The sequence below is a fragment of the Clupea harengus genome, chromosome 1 (genome assembly GCF_900700415.2).
Source record: "Clupea harengus chromosome 1, Ch_v2.0.2, whole genome shotgun sequence".
NCBI classification, from domain to species: Eukaryota; Metazoa; Chordata; class Actinopteri; order Clupeiformes; family Clupeidae; genus Clupea; species Clupea harengus.
Window position 1 is genome coordinate 22,139,825 of NC_045152.1, and position 15,470 is coordinate 22,155,294.

Below are 15,470 nucleotides of genomic sequence, written 5' to 3' on the forward strand. Positions count from 1 at the left end.
GCCAGCTTATCAAGCAAGACAATGCGGAAGGCACTGTGTCAGCCAAGCTGTCTGTCATTTGTAGAGTTTGCACTCTCTGTTCCCAAACTGTTTCCCCAGGTGACCCTTAAGGCTACGGTGCTCTGATACTGCAGACACATCTGTCTTACTGGTGACTTAAACAAAGCATCCACCACTACAGCACACCCCTCAGTTCTCTCACAAACAAATAGAGATAGAACATGCAGTAGCTGTACACTCAAATACTCTTATCATATGGCTATTGGCCCATACCACCCAAGTCAATACTGCAGTTGCACACTTCCACTGATTAGCCTCTCATTAGTAAAGTATGTACTTAAGTTAGTATATTATCACTGGAGGGCTAAAGGGAATAGTGTAAACTCTTGGCTGTTGCTGGGGTTAGTCATGGCACAGGGGTTTGAATGTTTATTGTCTCACAGACTGCCGTGCACGGTGGAGGCGGGCCAGGAGGCCAAGGTCAAAGTGCACTTCACACCAACCCACTGGGGCCCGAGGAAACTGGTGGTGGATTTTGACAGCGACAGGGTTACAGGAATGCGATTATCGGAGTGTAGCTCTGCAGTCATTTGAACATGAAGCAAAAAAAAACTAAAAAATGTAATGTAATTGTAAGGTAATGCCATTGTAAATATTGTAATGTTATTGCAAATATTTTATGTAAGAGAATGTAAACTTAAAACATGCAGCATTGGAGAGAAAATTAAGATAAGGGCGTAGCATAAAGAGCCTTTGGTTTGAAAGTATTTTTGAAAGAAATGTTGGAATATGTATATAAGTCGCTTTGGATAAAAGTGTCTGCCAAATACCCTAACCATTGGAGGATAATGTATTTGAAAGGCAGTCCTCCCTCCCAGCAAAAAGTACTTTTATACTCCTTTTTATATTTTTATATATGTCTTCTACTGTCAAAAGACATACATTTTTCTATTATACTCTGCTTTATGTCTTGCAGCATTTGAAAAGCATAACAGGAAAAGCTATCAAATGTATCCAGTATTTGTTTGTCAGAGATTTAATGAGATTTCCATGAAATACACATGACACTGTATTTATGTGTTTTTATTTAAAAAGACGTTGAAAAATGCTACTGTTTCATTTGAATTTGTTCAAGGAACCAGGGGGTAGATGGATGTTCAAGGACAGAATTCATGCCAGTAGATGGCGCTCATATCTCATTTATTTTCCCCCATCCTCGACCGTCGAAGAGAAAGTGGTTACAGCGAACTATTTGTTTTTACCACAAACTATAAATATTAGAATACATTTGGGTTCAAACTCCAGCAGGGCACCCATATGATCTTATTTCTATCTGCTCTTTACACACAGGGCTTCACGAGGTGGTAGTTTCAGTGACAGGCGATAATAAAAAAAGACTCAGTGTTGAACAAAAGATCCTTAAAAATCTAAACAGGTAAATAACTTATCAGATCTTTGGACCACCTTTCTTTAAACTATCAGACTGCCGATTACCAGTTAAATAAAAATGCCTTTGGCAATCCTTTGTTCCACATGTTCTCACTGTGTGAATAGGAGGAGTTTATGCAAAACACCGTTCTTTGTTAAAGCTATATATCTTGCTGAGACAGTGACTACATATTTATCAGTTGATATTGCACCACTAACTTGTAACCATGTACTTCATACTTAAACTGATTCTCTTATTTCTCTGCATATGTGGTGAGTAGGCCTACTGATGACTGAAGATGTGTTATATGTCATTCATCTATAGGGTTTTTTGTGGTTGAGTGGGTCCTCTAAGAATAATGATATTATTGACTGATGTTTTTAAACAGATGGACTGTGTCAGACTCTGCGTGAGTCTGAATCAGTGGTTCTTAACCCTGGACACTCCCACCAACTGACCTGCACGTACCCTGGCTTTAGCAGTGATCCTTCTGTAGGTTGGATCAGACAAGCAGCTGGAAAAGGGCTGGAATGGCTTTCTGTAATATACACCACATCAACATACTATGCACAAACAGTTCAAGGAAGATTCACCATCTCCAGAGACAACAGCATGAAGCAGGTGTATCTGCAGATGAACAGCCTGAAGACTGAGGACACTGCTGTGTATTACTGTGCCCGAGACACACAGTGACAGAAGAGGATCCAAGACTGAACAAAAACCCTGTTACTAAGACTTGTGTTCAGAGGCACAGGGGTTTGCCGTTTGACTTTCTTCTTCTTTAAACTGTTTCAGTTATAATAAACATAACTTTAAGTGATACTGCAGTAGCACCAGGTCTAGTCCAAATCTATTGAGTGAATCATCCTGGTAACAAAACACATCAACTACCCCCAGATGAAACACATCCCGCCCCCCCCCCCCCCCCCCCTAACCCTAACCCCCCAGATAAAATACATAATGTATACAAAGGGAAATAGACTCAGGGTTTCCAAATCGTTCTAATGGAACATGTATTGATTGATTTATTGATTGAGTGATTGATTGCTCGCAGCATGCATATACATAATATACAGTAGCATATAGCATATACCTAATCACGGACAACAGGGTGACTCTAGCCCTAATAGCACACACCGTTATCCAAAGCCCATTTTGTCTTGGGTAAATATGTAGCGAAGCTCTATCTGTAAAAGTCTAAAAATATCAAAATGTTCTTTAGACCTCACTTATACTGAGTGAACCTGGTAGCAAAATAATTGATGTTGAACTCTCCAGTGGTGAAAGGCCAGTACAGTGTTTTCGGTCCAGTCGGACGGGTGTACATGTGTACATGTACTGTACATGATTGCATGATATGATATGGCACTTCATGGAAAGTTTTTCAATAATGATTATGATGGTAAATTGTAAAATAGTCTTTTTTAACTCACCATGAACAGATTGAAATACTAAAAAAATGATATTCATGTTTCATTTTGATAGTCAATACATTTCTTTATGTACACCACAATTATTTGTACATTCTGCTGTCACATGACGCTTCAAAATCTGTTTAAATGGAAATAGTTAAATGTGACATGATGTATTTGTTGACGAGAGTGTCACTGAAGTAACCATACATGTTTGGCCTTTCTATTCTGTCTTGTCACAATATTCAAATGCCATCAGCCTCCCCCTGCCCTCTCTGTATTTAATGTGAAGCACGAGTCTCCCTGTCACTCAAACAGCTCAAGGTCAGAGTGGCGGCTCTTACCTGCTGATCTAGAAGACACATCATGTTTCCTACATCTCTCCTCTTACTGCTGCTGGTTAATGTCTCGTGTGAGTTACTCATATCTTTTTAACGAGTAATCCTTCATTCATATCTTTGATTTTCTATTGATCTTTATTATTTTCACAGGTGTCTATTGTCAAGTTCAGCTCAATCAGCAAAGCTCTGTGACCATACAGCCAGGCCAAGTATTGACCCTGGTGGTGTTTCGGGGTATTCACTCACTGATTCAAGCTACTGTACCAGCTGGATAAAACAACCTGCTGGAAAAGCACTTGAGTGGATTGGGTATGTGTGTTATACTGGCAGTGTGTACTACAGTGACAAACTGAAGAACAAGTTTAGTATCTCCAGAGACACTTCCAGCAGCACAGTGACTCTACTGGGACAGAGCCTGCAGACTGAAGACTCACTGTGTAGCAAAACATCACCATAGCAGAACAAAAACCTCCCCAGAGGCTCCTTTTCAAAAGGATTCAACACAGAACCATTATTGAAATATCAGCGTATAATCAGGGTTAGGACCTGTCTGAATGAATGAGAGAAAGGTGTCATGGGTCAGATCAGTTCAACAACATTGTATGACGTTCACTGCCTCAATTTCTAGTAGGATGAGACAGAAATGCTGCGTTGAGGACCAGGATAGAGAACCCTGTCCAAAAAAGCAAACACCAATGGGGGAACATGGAGAACATCAAGTCACACTGTTTTTTTTTATGATTACAATCAGGTATGAATAATGATGCAAGCATGTATTTATTATGACCGCTGCTGCAGTAGTGATTTTTATCCTCCCTATTTTATTTTTTAACTAGTAATCCTACATTTTTAACATACATGCATATTTCACACAACAAAGTACATTCATACAAAGAAGCTCATATTGTGTCTTTATGTATACATGCAAATTTCACAAAATGCTCGAATTTAACAGAATAATATATCGGTTATAAAGTCACCTAACTTATAAAGTGCCAGGGGCGTAACAATAGAGGGTGCAGCAGGTGTGGTCGCACCTGGGCCCGTGGGTCTAGGAGGCCCGTAGCCAGGGCCCATAGACATATTTATGTAAATCTAAATAGTCTTAATAGTCAAGTCGCATTGCCAAAAATACAGATGTATACCCATATTCAGCAAAAAACCTACACTGACAAGTGTTATCGGTGTATTATGTGAGCGGGGGGAGGGGTCGTGGCGACGGCGGCGGATACAAACATGAAAAAAAAGGGTACAGGACTGTAAAATGTTTGGGAACCACTGCCTTATGCCACTGACTAGGGCCCGTCATAATAGCCTGCACCTGGGCCCGTGGTAACTACGTTACGCCACTGTTAAGTGCCTTATATTCACCACACAGGCCACATAATCACAGAACGAAGATGGCTAGTGTGTAGATAGACGATGGACTCCATATTCCTGTCCAATCCAAAGACAAACTGAGCTGTCATCGCCGGTATCTGATGGTCTCCTCAGTGAGTACTGCACCAAACGTCACAACAAGAATTATTTCAGCCACCAGAGGGCAGCCGTGCAAACTAACTCTCCCCTTCAACTCATCATAACACATTGTTGTGCTTGTTATGTGTAAAGTTTGTGCAGAATAAAAATGTATGTGAATTGTTGGACAGGTGAAATGTATTAATTCCCCAGGTGTCAAAAGCCAGCCATTTTATTATATTTGTGAGTTAATACTGTATTTTCATAAACAGGAAAAAAGTAAAAATTTTCATACAGAAAATAAGTTTTCCTTTCAACATGGGTAACCATTAAATTACCCAGTGTTAAAATCACTGTCTACTTCTAAAGTGTATTTCTTCACCGTTGTGGCGTTCTCAATCATGTTGTCGACAATTTGTGACTGAGATCATTCTCATAACTCTCTGTCTGAAAGGTGAATATGGATGAATGACTCATGATGCCAACCTCTCACAAACTGACCTGCATGTACACTTGGTTTGGTGGCCATTATTACATTGCTTAAATCAGACAAGCCTCTAGAAAAGAGTCAGGTTTATCTGCAGGTGAACAGCATGAACTGAAGACACAGCAGAGTATTACTGTACCAGAGAGACACAGCGACAAAAAAGTCTACTTTGCTGAACCAAACCTCAGCAGTCACACAGGCACCATGATACCACAGAATGAGCGGTGAGACATAGATTTAGCTAATACTCAAACACCAGATTGATACATGATTATACGGTAGTTGATACGCCAGTCAGAGAACATTAATCCATATCTACAGATATCTGTCCCATCATTAATCATGGTCCTACACCAAACTGTGCATACAACATGTGTGCATGTGCAGATATGACACCACCTGTGTGACACTACAGAATGGCTCTGATTTACACACAACTATCAAACATCGCCAACATTGTGTTTTCCTGCTAAGGTCAATACAGGATCATATAACACTCACAATATATAGACAGTAGAAAACAAATGGTCTTTTGATAACTAGAATTCCTCCTCAATAACATCCTCTTCAATATTTTATGAAGCTGTAAGGTTGTACCACAAAGGGACTGTATTAGGGGTATCTACTTAGAGTCTTTTGAAATATAACGGTCAAAAATGAGCTTTTCATGCATTCCAAGAAGTGTTTGTCATCTCAAATGATGGCACAATCTCCATTTCAGTCTCTCGAGGGCACTTATACCCAAGACTTTCTGCTATTTGTTTATCTGACATCTGACAAGAAGTCTCCTCCTACTATTTCTGTTGAATCCTAATCAGCCATCCCAAGTGGGGAGAGTTCACGCACAAATCAAGAGTGTGGATATATAGTCCATGGGGCACAGGCACTGCATACGAGAAAGACAACAACTGTGAAACATGAACATGTTAACTGTGTTTGTCCTAATAGCAATATCTGTTGCAGGTAAGAACCACTCATTTTTATTTCTTTATTTTCTTAAATTGTAGACCATTTTCGAGCTAATCTGATTGATTTTGTCTTTGTCTACAGATTCCAGTGGTCAGACTCTGACTGAATCTGAGCCTGTAGTTCTTAAACCCGGAGACCCTCACAAACTGACCTGCACGTACTCTGGCTTTAGCAGTGATCCTTGGATAGCTTGGATCAGACAAGGTCCAGGAAAAGGGCTGGAGTGGCTGGCTCTAATTCATCCCACCACAAGTAGTACTACATACTACGCTCAGTCCATTCAGGGAAGGTTCACAATTTCAAGAGACAACAGCAAGAAGCAGAGTTACCTACAGATGAACAGCTTGAAAACCGAAGACTCTGCTGTGTACTACTGTGCTCGATAGCCACAGTGAGAGATGAAGCTTAAGTGCAGCACAAAAACACATGCCATGTTTACGGATCAGGGGACAAAGTGTAACTGCAGTTCAGATAGGATCAAAAAACATGACCTTTCCTTGCAAAAAATAACAAAAACAAAAATAAACCAATGATAAATGTTATCACAAGAACCAAATATCGCAAATACAAAGTAATGATTTGTTCACCTAAGTATTTATTTATTCATAAATTATTGATTTATTTACCCACCAATCTTTTGTCTACTGTGACGATACACTTCAGCCTTTCATTGAAAAAACTCACAAACTCACATCATAAATATTGCATTGAAACATGCCACATCCAGACATCAAACATCACAATAGCTGACTTTCAATGGCACAATAGTGTGACATTAATGTGACATTGCTTACTGAGCCCAAGTAGACAAAATTAGCGTCTTTATCCCTTTCATGCCACTTGCATCCCTTTGTCTGAGTGTTTCAGCGGTGCCGTTAAAATAAGCTGTGGTGCTCATGGAGTGGTGGACTGATATAAAGAAAATATATCTGCAGTTCAGTACATTACTGGTAACAACAACAAGGCTGACTGCAGTCAGTTTTTATTGCACGAACAACTCACAGCAACACACACGTGTTATACTGTACTGTACAGTTACAGCCAAAAATCAGACCCCTATTGCCTTCATCAACATGTTGAGACATTATAACTCCCCAGATCCCCTTGTGATGACATCATCGTTTGAGTTCTGCATAGTCATAATCATCTCAGTTTGAATTTGCAACTCAGATTCAGTTATTTTTCCCATCTGCCATTGGATGATCTTGTCTGATCCCATTCCCTGTGTATAAAGCACTGATGAAACAGTCCACATAAAGGAGCAGCGTCCCCTTCATCTGCCTCAGTTGAGCTGTAACAGCTTGACACCAGCACACATTATGGTTCCCACCAGTGTCTTACTGTTGCTGACAGCTGCATCCTGTGAGTCTCTCTGGAGGGTAGACTAGCGAAAACAATACAGCCATCGGTCTACCATTACTAATCTTTTTGTTATGAATGCATGCAACTAATAACTTGATTGTTTTTTGTTTGTTTAGATGTTCAGTCGGATGTTGAGCTCACTCAGCCCAGCTCCATAGTAATTAAGCCCGGGGACCCTCTCACCATCCCCTGTAAGGTGTCTGGATCTCTCACTGAATGCTGTAGCTATGCGACGGCATGAGTTCGACACCCTGCAGGGAAAACACTGTAGTGGATAACAGACATATGGGAGAATGGAGTTATTACCAAGGCAGATTCCCTGAAGAGCAAGTTCAGCATCTCTAAAGATCCCTCTAGCACAGGGGTTCTCAAACTTTTGCAAGCTGGGCACCCCAAAGCTGGTTAGGGGTAATTGGCGGGGTTTTTTATACTCGGAAGCTTGGGTGCAACTCGCGTTGAAATGATAAGACTCCGTTTTGATTGGTGGATCAGGAGCAAAACAGTATTTGATTTGTTTGGGTCAGTCCAGCCCCTTGCATTTCACCACTGAGGGAGCTTTCACTAACCAGTGACAGGTCGGCGGTCGTTTTTTTCGTCTGTGACATCGCACCCACCCCTGGAGAGTGTTCGCGCCCCCCACTTTGAGAACCACTGCTCTAGCAGCACAGTGACTCTGAGAGGGCAGAACCTGCAGACTGAAGACTCAGCTGTCTATTACTGTGCCAGGCGACCACTGTGATACCAACCAGTAGACCTGCGCAAAAACTTTACTGCCACAATATAAACCATTTAAATGCTTGAGTAGAATTAATTAACCATGTTTAAGCACAGTATAGACAATTACACAGCATATTACAATTCTATGTGAAATAGCATTAAAATAAAGTGACGGTGAAATAAATATTCAGAAAGTGTGAAATGGGTGGGCTCCATGTACCTATCCTGAAGCCTGAACTGTGCTGACATCACTAGTCCCTCTTGCCCCCTCTTGACCAATCAACGCTGCAGTACTTATTTCAGCTGGTAGAGGGCAGCCAATGAAAACTCCTTTTTAACTCCTCATCAGAACACACTGCTGTGAAGTCTGAGCTACTGTGTAACACTCTACTGTCAAACGTTCAGTGGCGGCTGTGTGCAAAACAAATGCTGCTCTCTGAAATAGAGAAGGTGTCACTACCACTGGTGAGCAATTGCAGGCTACCAACCTTCTTTAACCACCAGAGTACAGCCTGCAAGAAGTAAAAAGTGAGAATTATTAAAATGGTCATCCCTTGTATTGTCTTTTTTCAAACTAGAGAAGGTTTAATCAGGCACGAGTTTCTACAAGAAAGACAATGAACGAATCTTTTTTTTTCCAGACAGTAGATGATGGATATTAACTCATATCAACTATTTCCGTTTCATTTTAATATATTTTAACAGCTAGTAAGAGCAACTGAATGGACATATCAGCTGAAATGTTTGTAAGCTCAGCCAAGAGAATGGAATACAGCAAAATAAAATGCAGGCCATTTAATCAAACAAGTCAAAATAGTGACTTCTAGCCAGTGAAAAGGACAATCCTTGAGAATAAGAAACTTTGTGAGATCAACGCCATCTAAACATGGAGAGCCTCTATTCCCCTTTATGAAAGTCAAGAGGGCTGTCTATGCAAAGTCATCCTTTACTGCACTCCTTTATAACTGCCCTTGCTCTATTCTCATTCCCCATTCCCTTTGATTGTCTTGCAGGAACAGCTACAGTATACATTTAGATAGAAGAATGAACAGAAAAACATTTTACCATTTCATTTTCATACTTCTATTTGGACAAGGTAATGTGGATGTAAGACTACACAAAACTGTTCAGTGTATAATATTGTAACATTTCCCTCTGGCACTGCATACAAAGTAACCTCTGTTTAACAAATTATGTTCCAGGTATTATCTGTGATGAGATCAGACTAGATCAGTCTCCTGCTCAAGTGAAGACACCAGGAGGGACGGTTAAGATCTCCTGTAAAATATCTGGATTTGGCATGACAAGCTACTACATGAACTGGATCAGACAGAAACCAGGAGGGAACCTGGAGTGGATTGGGAGAATGAACTCTGGATCAGTTCTTTATGCAGAGTCTCTGAAGGGCCAGTTCACCCTGACTGAAGATGTCCCCACCAGCATGCAGTACTTAGAGGCCAAGAGTCTGAAAGCAGAGGACACTGCTGTTTACTACTGTGCACGGAGGCACAGTGACTGAAGCTGGTGAAGCAGCAGCACAAAAACCACAGACTCAAGATTAGAAGGAAGAACACAGGGAAACTGGGGCTCAGTACTTTAATGGTTTTGGTTAACATAAAAATTACATTATAACTCTAGAGTAGCCAAGCAATTGGAACGCTACCTGGAATGACTAAGTATGCTTTTGTTTGTCAGTTTGATTTCGGGTTAGGATTAGCAGATTAAACATTGCCCACTTTTGGTATCTATCAATCCCAATCCCAAAAATGAACACCCAAAGTATAGCAGCGTAACATAAAATATATTTCATGAAAAAAATGTATTTACTATTTTTATTTTCCACATAGTCAGGTCGATCCCACTATGTCCAAGCTATCCACAAGGTAGTTTTGTGCTATGGGGATGAAAAGCTAAAAAGATGTGAGACAGCGTGACTGTTTGTGTAAGGTGTGAAAACTAATTAAGCTTGTGAACACAAACTTTTTCAACCGTAATTAATTCAGGATGCTTTCATTCAGCATGATTAATTCAGCATGCTCTCATTCAATTGATTAATTCAGCTCTCATTCAATTGCTGCAACTGTTGGAGCATGTTTAAATTTAGGCTTGATGAGAAATCTATGTGTGGCGGGGTGGTGCACTTAGCATTAAATGGTCTCAGAGAATGTTAGGACCAGGTCTCATGCTAGTTGTTTCCGACTACGCCACTCTCACAGATGGGGTGAGAGACCCTCAGTTGAGCATACTATAATTAGGACTAGGTTCCCTGCACAGTTCCTGTCCAATCAAAAGAACTTAGGCAGAGGCCGTGGTATAACAAATATAAATACAATGTTTATTAAATGCACAGTAGTAAAATCAGATGGATGTACATCCTATTAAAATAGCAAACACTAACAACAGGGGCGTGATTGTGGGCCTAATATACCTGGGCCTTTAGCTTAGAATGGCACTTGGTTTGGTGAACTCCCAACCTGGGGAACGCTACAACACACGTGATTTAGGAATACAAATATATAACCACACCAACTCTTATCTGCATATCACATCTAAGTATCACTGCAAACATTAGGCATTGTAGGACAAACACTCAGTGCAAAGTGTAAAAATGCGTCGCCAGGTTAGTAAGCCTAGCCTAATCAAGGCTCTAAATGCATATAAACCCCCAAATAAGCACACAAAACAGCCCCTTAAACAAACAAACAGAAAGAAATCAAACAATGGAAAACTAATAGGGGAAAAACAGTGGCAGTCGCCGGACACCACCTGCAGCAGGAAATATCCTCATTAACTACACAAACCACACAGCATCAGTGCACAATGTTCTGAATGACTTAACAAAACATACCGAGGGCTGTTGAGTTTCTAACCCCGCTACTCCACGCTTGTCCACCGTCGTGTCAAGCTAAGGAGGCTGTCGCTACGTGGGAAATACACATTAAGCTACATCAAGCCATCACACCATAAAAACATGCAAACTACTACAAATATAATGAGGGTTACCAGACTACCTGAGATCACACGGAGCCAATGCCTAAAGCGTTAGGTAAACCGCAGAACAAACAATTGCCTCCAGTACTACGTGCCAATTTAAACTATCGCGGGTCTGAAGGAAACGGCACGTCAGCCATGGGCTGCCTAGGACTCCTGGGTCCTAAAGCTACCCGGTTACATTCATCCCCACTTTCAAAGTTCACCGTCCCGGTGACAGGGCTAGTGTTTACCATAACCTAAAGCCAAGGTCTAAATCCTACTCGGATGGCTTGATTGAACACTGGCTGGGCTGCAACCCCCAACTGGTCCTCGGAGAGTTCCTGCGTCCCAGCTGCTGAGCGAGGGAGGTTGAAAGGGTTTGCATGTTGGCCTGCTGTACTTCTAGACGTACGGCGTAAAGTTAGTCCAGAGGTTCCAACTGACTCTTGGGCCGTTGCTAATCCGTGGTCAGCCAGAGGTTGTCCTCTCATCACAGGACGGCCACCTGCACATGCATTTGTAGTTGTACTGGACGGTCCCGGTTGTGGCTCTTCGGCCTCTAGAGCAGTCTCGTCTGGTCGGGAGTTTTGAGGAGCCTGCATGACAGGAGGGACTTGGTTAAATGGGGGTAACAACTGGAAGATACCTCCATACTCACGGTGATCTTCCTCCTGGCTGTCGCCCTCTGTTGGCAAACCTTGTGCAAACTCAGCTGGGGGGGAAGCAACTACTAGTGCTGGGGGTTCACAAACAACCGCAGTTGGGAGTACTCTTAACTCTGATCGGTGGATGTTCTTCTCTTGCCCTTGGGGTCCATTGACTGGGCGGATCTGATAAACTGCTCCATTCTCATCCATATTTCTCAGTACTTCGTAGACGGTGGAATCCCAAAAGTCTTGGATTTTATGACGTCCGTGGACATGGCTTCTCTTGTAAACAAGTGTACCTGGTTCCAGGATAGTCGTCACGTTGGGTGGGTTCTGGCGCCCACGGCGCTCTGCTGCTGCCTCCAGTCGCTCCCTGGCGTGTTTGTAGACTGTGTTCAGGCGGTGCTGATGTTCCCCAATCCAGTCTCCCACAGAACTGGAGTTGGTGTCTTCCTCTGTTGTCCCCAGGAGGAAATCGATAGGCAGCTGAGCCTTCTGGCCGAAACATAAGCTCATAGGGGGAGTGGCCTGTGGATTGGTGCTCTGTAGTGTTGTACGCAAACAACACTTGGGGTAGGTACAAGGGCCACTTCTTCTTTTTCTCTGGGGGGAGAGTTCTCAGCAAATCATGCAGCGTGCGATTGAACCGCTCGCATTGCCCGTTTCCTTCTGGCCTTATGGAGTGGTGCGGCTCTTTTCAATGCCATACAATTGGCAGAGACGTTTTAAAAGATCACCCTCAAAGTTCCTGCCCCTGATCTGAATGGATCCGCTGGGGACCCCGTAGGTGTAGAACCACCTCTCCGTCAGTATTCGGGCTACAGTACTGGCTCTCTGATCAGTCGTGGATATGCTTGGGTGAATTTTGAAAACACGTCTGTCACTACCAGCACATTCTCTCGTCCATCGCTAGCTTTCTCCAGTAATGTAAAGTCTATAGCAATGATTTCCAGGGGCCTCGAGGCAAAGAGGTTGCCCATAAATGTTCTAGCTCGGGGTTGGACAGCTTTGGAGACTACGCAGCGACTGCACTCTTGGCAATACTTTTCAATGTCATGCCACATGCGGGGCCAATAACATCTTTCACGCACCAAACTCGTTGTTCGTTCTGGCCCCCTGGTGGCCATGGTTGTCATGGAGGCTATTCAACACTTCTTCCCTCAAACAGAGAGGCAATACAAGCTGGCAGCACTTCCCTGCCCTCACCGGGTTGGATTATTCTGCGGTACAGGACTTGCTCTTTTTCCCTTATCTGGCCCATTGGCCTACTAGATGCCGAAACTCTACACCTGCCTTACTCCGTTCTTCTTTGGAGGGCATTCTGCCGCTCCTCCAGTAGTGCAGGAAAGGCCCAATGACAGGGTCTGAAGCCTGTAAACGCTTTTAAATCTGCCTTTTGGCGGGTAGGCAAGGCCTCAATCATACCTGTAGATGCAGTCACAATAAGTCTAGTCCTAGACTCTAGGTGTCTTTGGCCTGACCTCTTGTGGTATAGAAATACCGGCAACTACTGCGTCGATGGAATCTTGGCATTTGCCTTGAGAGTGCATCTGCATTTCGATTAGAGGGTCCAGGGCGGGTACTTAATTTCAAAGTTAAACAAGGCAAGATCTGATGCCCCAACGCTGCTCTACCGCGCCCAACTTTGCAGTGCGTAAGTAACTGAGTGGATTGTTGTCTGTATAGACGGTAAATTTCCCTCCGAGCAGATATTCTCTGAATTTGTGTGTGACTGCCCACTTAAGGGCAAGGAACTCCAACTTTCTGGAGCTGTAATTTGTCATATTTCTCTCCGTAGGCCTTAAGCCTCGGCTGGCATATGCGATGGGTCTTCGCTGACCTTCTTGCTCTTGGGACAAGACTGCCCCTAAGCCAGCATTGCTGGCATCAATTTCTAATACAAAGGGCTTGGAGAAATCTGCATACCCGAGAACAGGAGCACTGACCAGAAGCTCTCGCAATTTTGCAAAACTCTGTTCGCATTCTCCACTCCAATGCCCTTCCAGTGTCTTCCTGCCCCCAGTTCTTGGTTTCTTTCTACTGCCTTCAAGCTCTGCCACCAGTTGGTGTAATGGGGCAGCGTACTGCGCAAACCGTTCCACCAAAGCGCCGGTAATACGAGGCAAAGCCTAAGAAGGAACGCAGTTCAGCAGTAGTAGTAGGACGCTTCCATTCAGCTACCACTTTGATTTTATCTGGGTCTGTTGCTACTCCCATGGCCGAGATTACATGGCCTAAATACCTCACTTCCTGCTGAAAGAAGTGACACTTCTTCAATTTTAGTTTAAGGCTTTGCTCCTGGAGGCGCGCCAGGACAACTTCTAACCTTTGCAGATGTTCTTGGAAGGAAGAGGAAAAAATAATGATATCATCCAGATACAGCAAGAGGGTTTGCATACTCTGATCTCCAAATATGCGCTCCATCAACCTCTGAAAAGTACTTGGAGCGTTACAAAGTCCAAAGGGCATACGGTTGAACTCAAACAACCCGAAGGGTGTGCAAAAAGCAGTCTTTGGCTTGTCTTTCTCCGCCATGGCAACTTGGTTATACCCACTGGCCAGGTCTAGAGTACTGAACCAGCGAGCACCAGTCAAGGCGTCCAAGGACTCTTCGATCCGTGGCAAAGGATATGCGTCTTTTCGGGTCTTTGCGTTCAGCTGCCGATAGTCCACGCAAAGCCGTATGTCACCATCTTTCTTCTGCACTATTACGATGGGGGAAGAATAGGGGCTACAGCTTGGTCGAACTACATCCCTTTCTAATAGCTCATATATGTGAGCTTTGGCCTGCTCGTACTGGGTTGGGATTAGGCGTCGGTAATGCTGCCTAGTAGGCACTTCATCTAATAAAGGTATTTCATGCTCCACTAAGCGAGTACAGCCTATGTCCCAATCCCCTTGACTGAACACACCCCGATACCTTTCTAGCAGGGCCCTACACTCCTGCTCTTGATCAGAAGTAAGGGTAGGCCAGGAAAGAGCTGAAGGGTCAAGTGGGGAAATGGTGGATGCCCTCTGTGATTGAACAACAGCTATTTGGCCCTGAACCCCACCTTCCAGGATGGTAATAGAACTTTTTGCTTGCTTTAACTGAACTACATGGAGCTCACCTAAGACAGTATGGGGTTGAAGCCACACATCCTGGACACTTACATTTACAACAGGTAGGGTGACCTGACCATTGTGAACCGTAAGTAAAGCCTTTGAGATGAGTAAGCCTGCGGGAAGTTGACCTTCCCCAAACCAGGGCTCTAAAAATACGGAGGGGAGGGTGACACTAGATACCTGAGGACAAGCTGTAGTGAGGAATTTTAAAGATCCTGCAGGGATGCGCATAGCTGGACCTTGGACCTTGACCCTGCCAATACACCCTCTCTCTGACAATGTTTCCATGCTATGGCATTCAGACAGTGCTTGTTCCCAATTAGGGCTAACAGTTTGTGCAAAAAGAGGATCAAAACCAGAGCCATTGTGACCAAACAATTCATGATAGCAACTGCGGATGATGTTCATCCCGAGTAAGCCAGGCACTTTACATTTTTGTTGTTGAGAAAATGAATCTGGGGAATCTTTTACTACTAAAACACCCATCTTTGGTAGGGTCTTGCCCAACACATTAACATCCAGCTCTACATAACCAACATAAGGAATGTCCAAGCCATTAGCTGCTTTTAG

General features: G+C 43.1%; 2 gene segments (V, D, J or C); both read left to right on the forward strand.

The window, feature by feature from the left end:
* Window positions 1-6,042: 6,042 nt before the first annotated feature.
* Window positions 6,043-6,596, forward strand: LOC122132971. The segment is given in 2 exon segments: window positions 6,043-6,090; window positions 6,178-6,596. Coding segments are annotated over 2 exon segments (351 nt in total).
* Window positions 6,597-9,164: 2,568 nt separating this feature from the next.
* Window positions 9,165-9,694, forward strand: LOC122133224. The segment is given in 2 exon segments: window positions 9,165-9,271; window positions 9,378-9,694. Coding segments are annotated over 2 exon segments (369 nt in total).
* The last annotated feature ends 5,776 nt before the right edge of the window (window positions 9,695-15,470 follow it).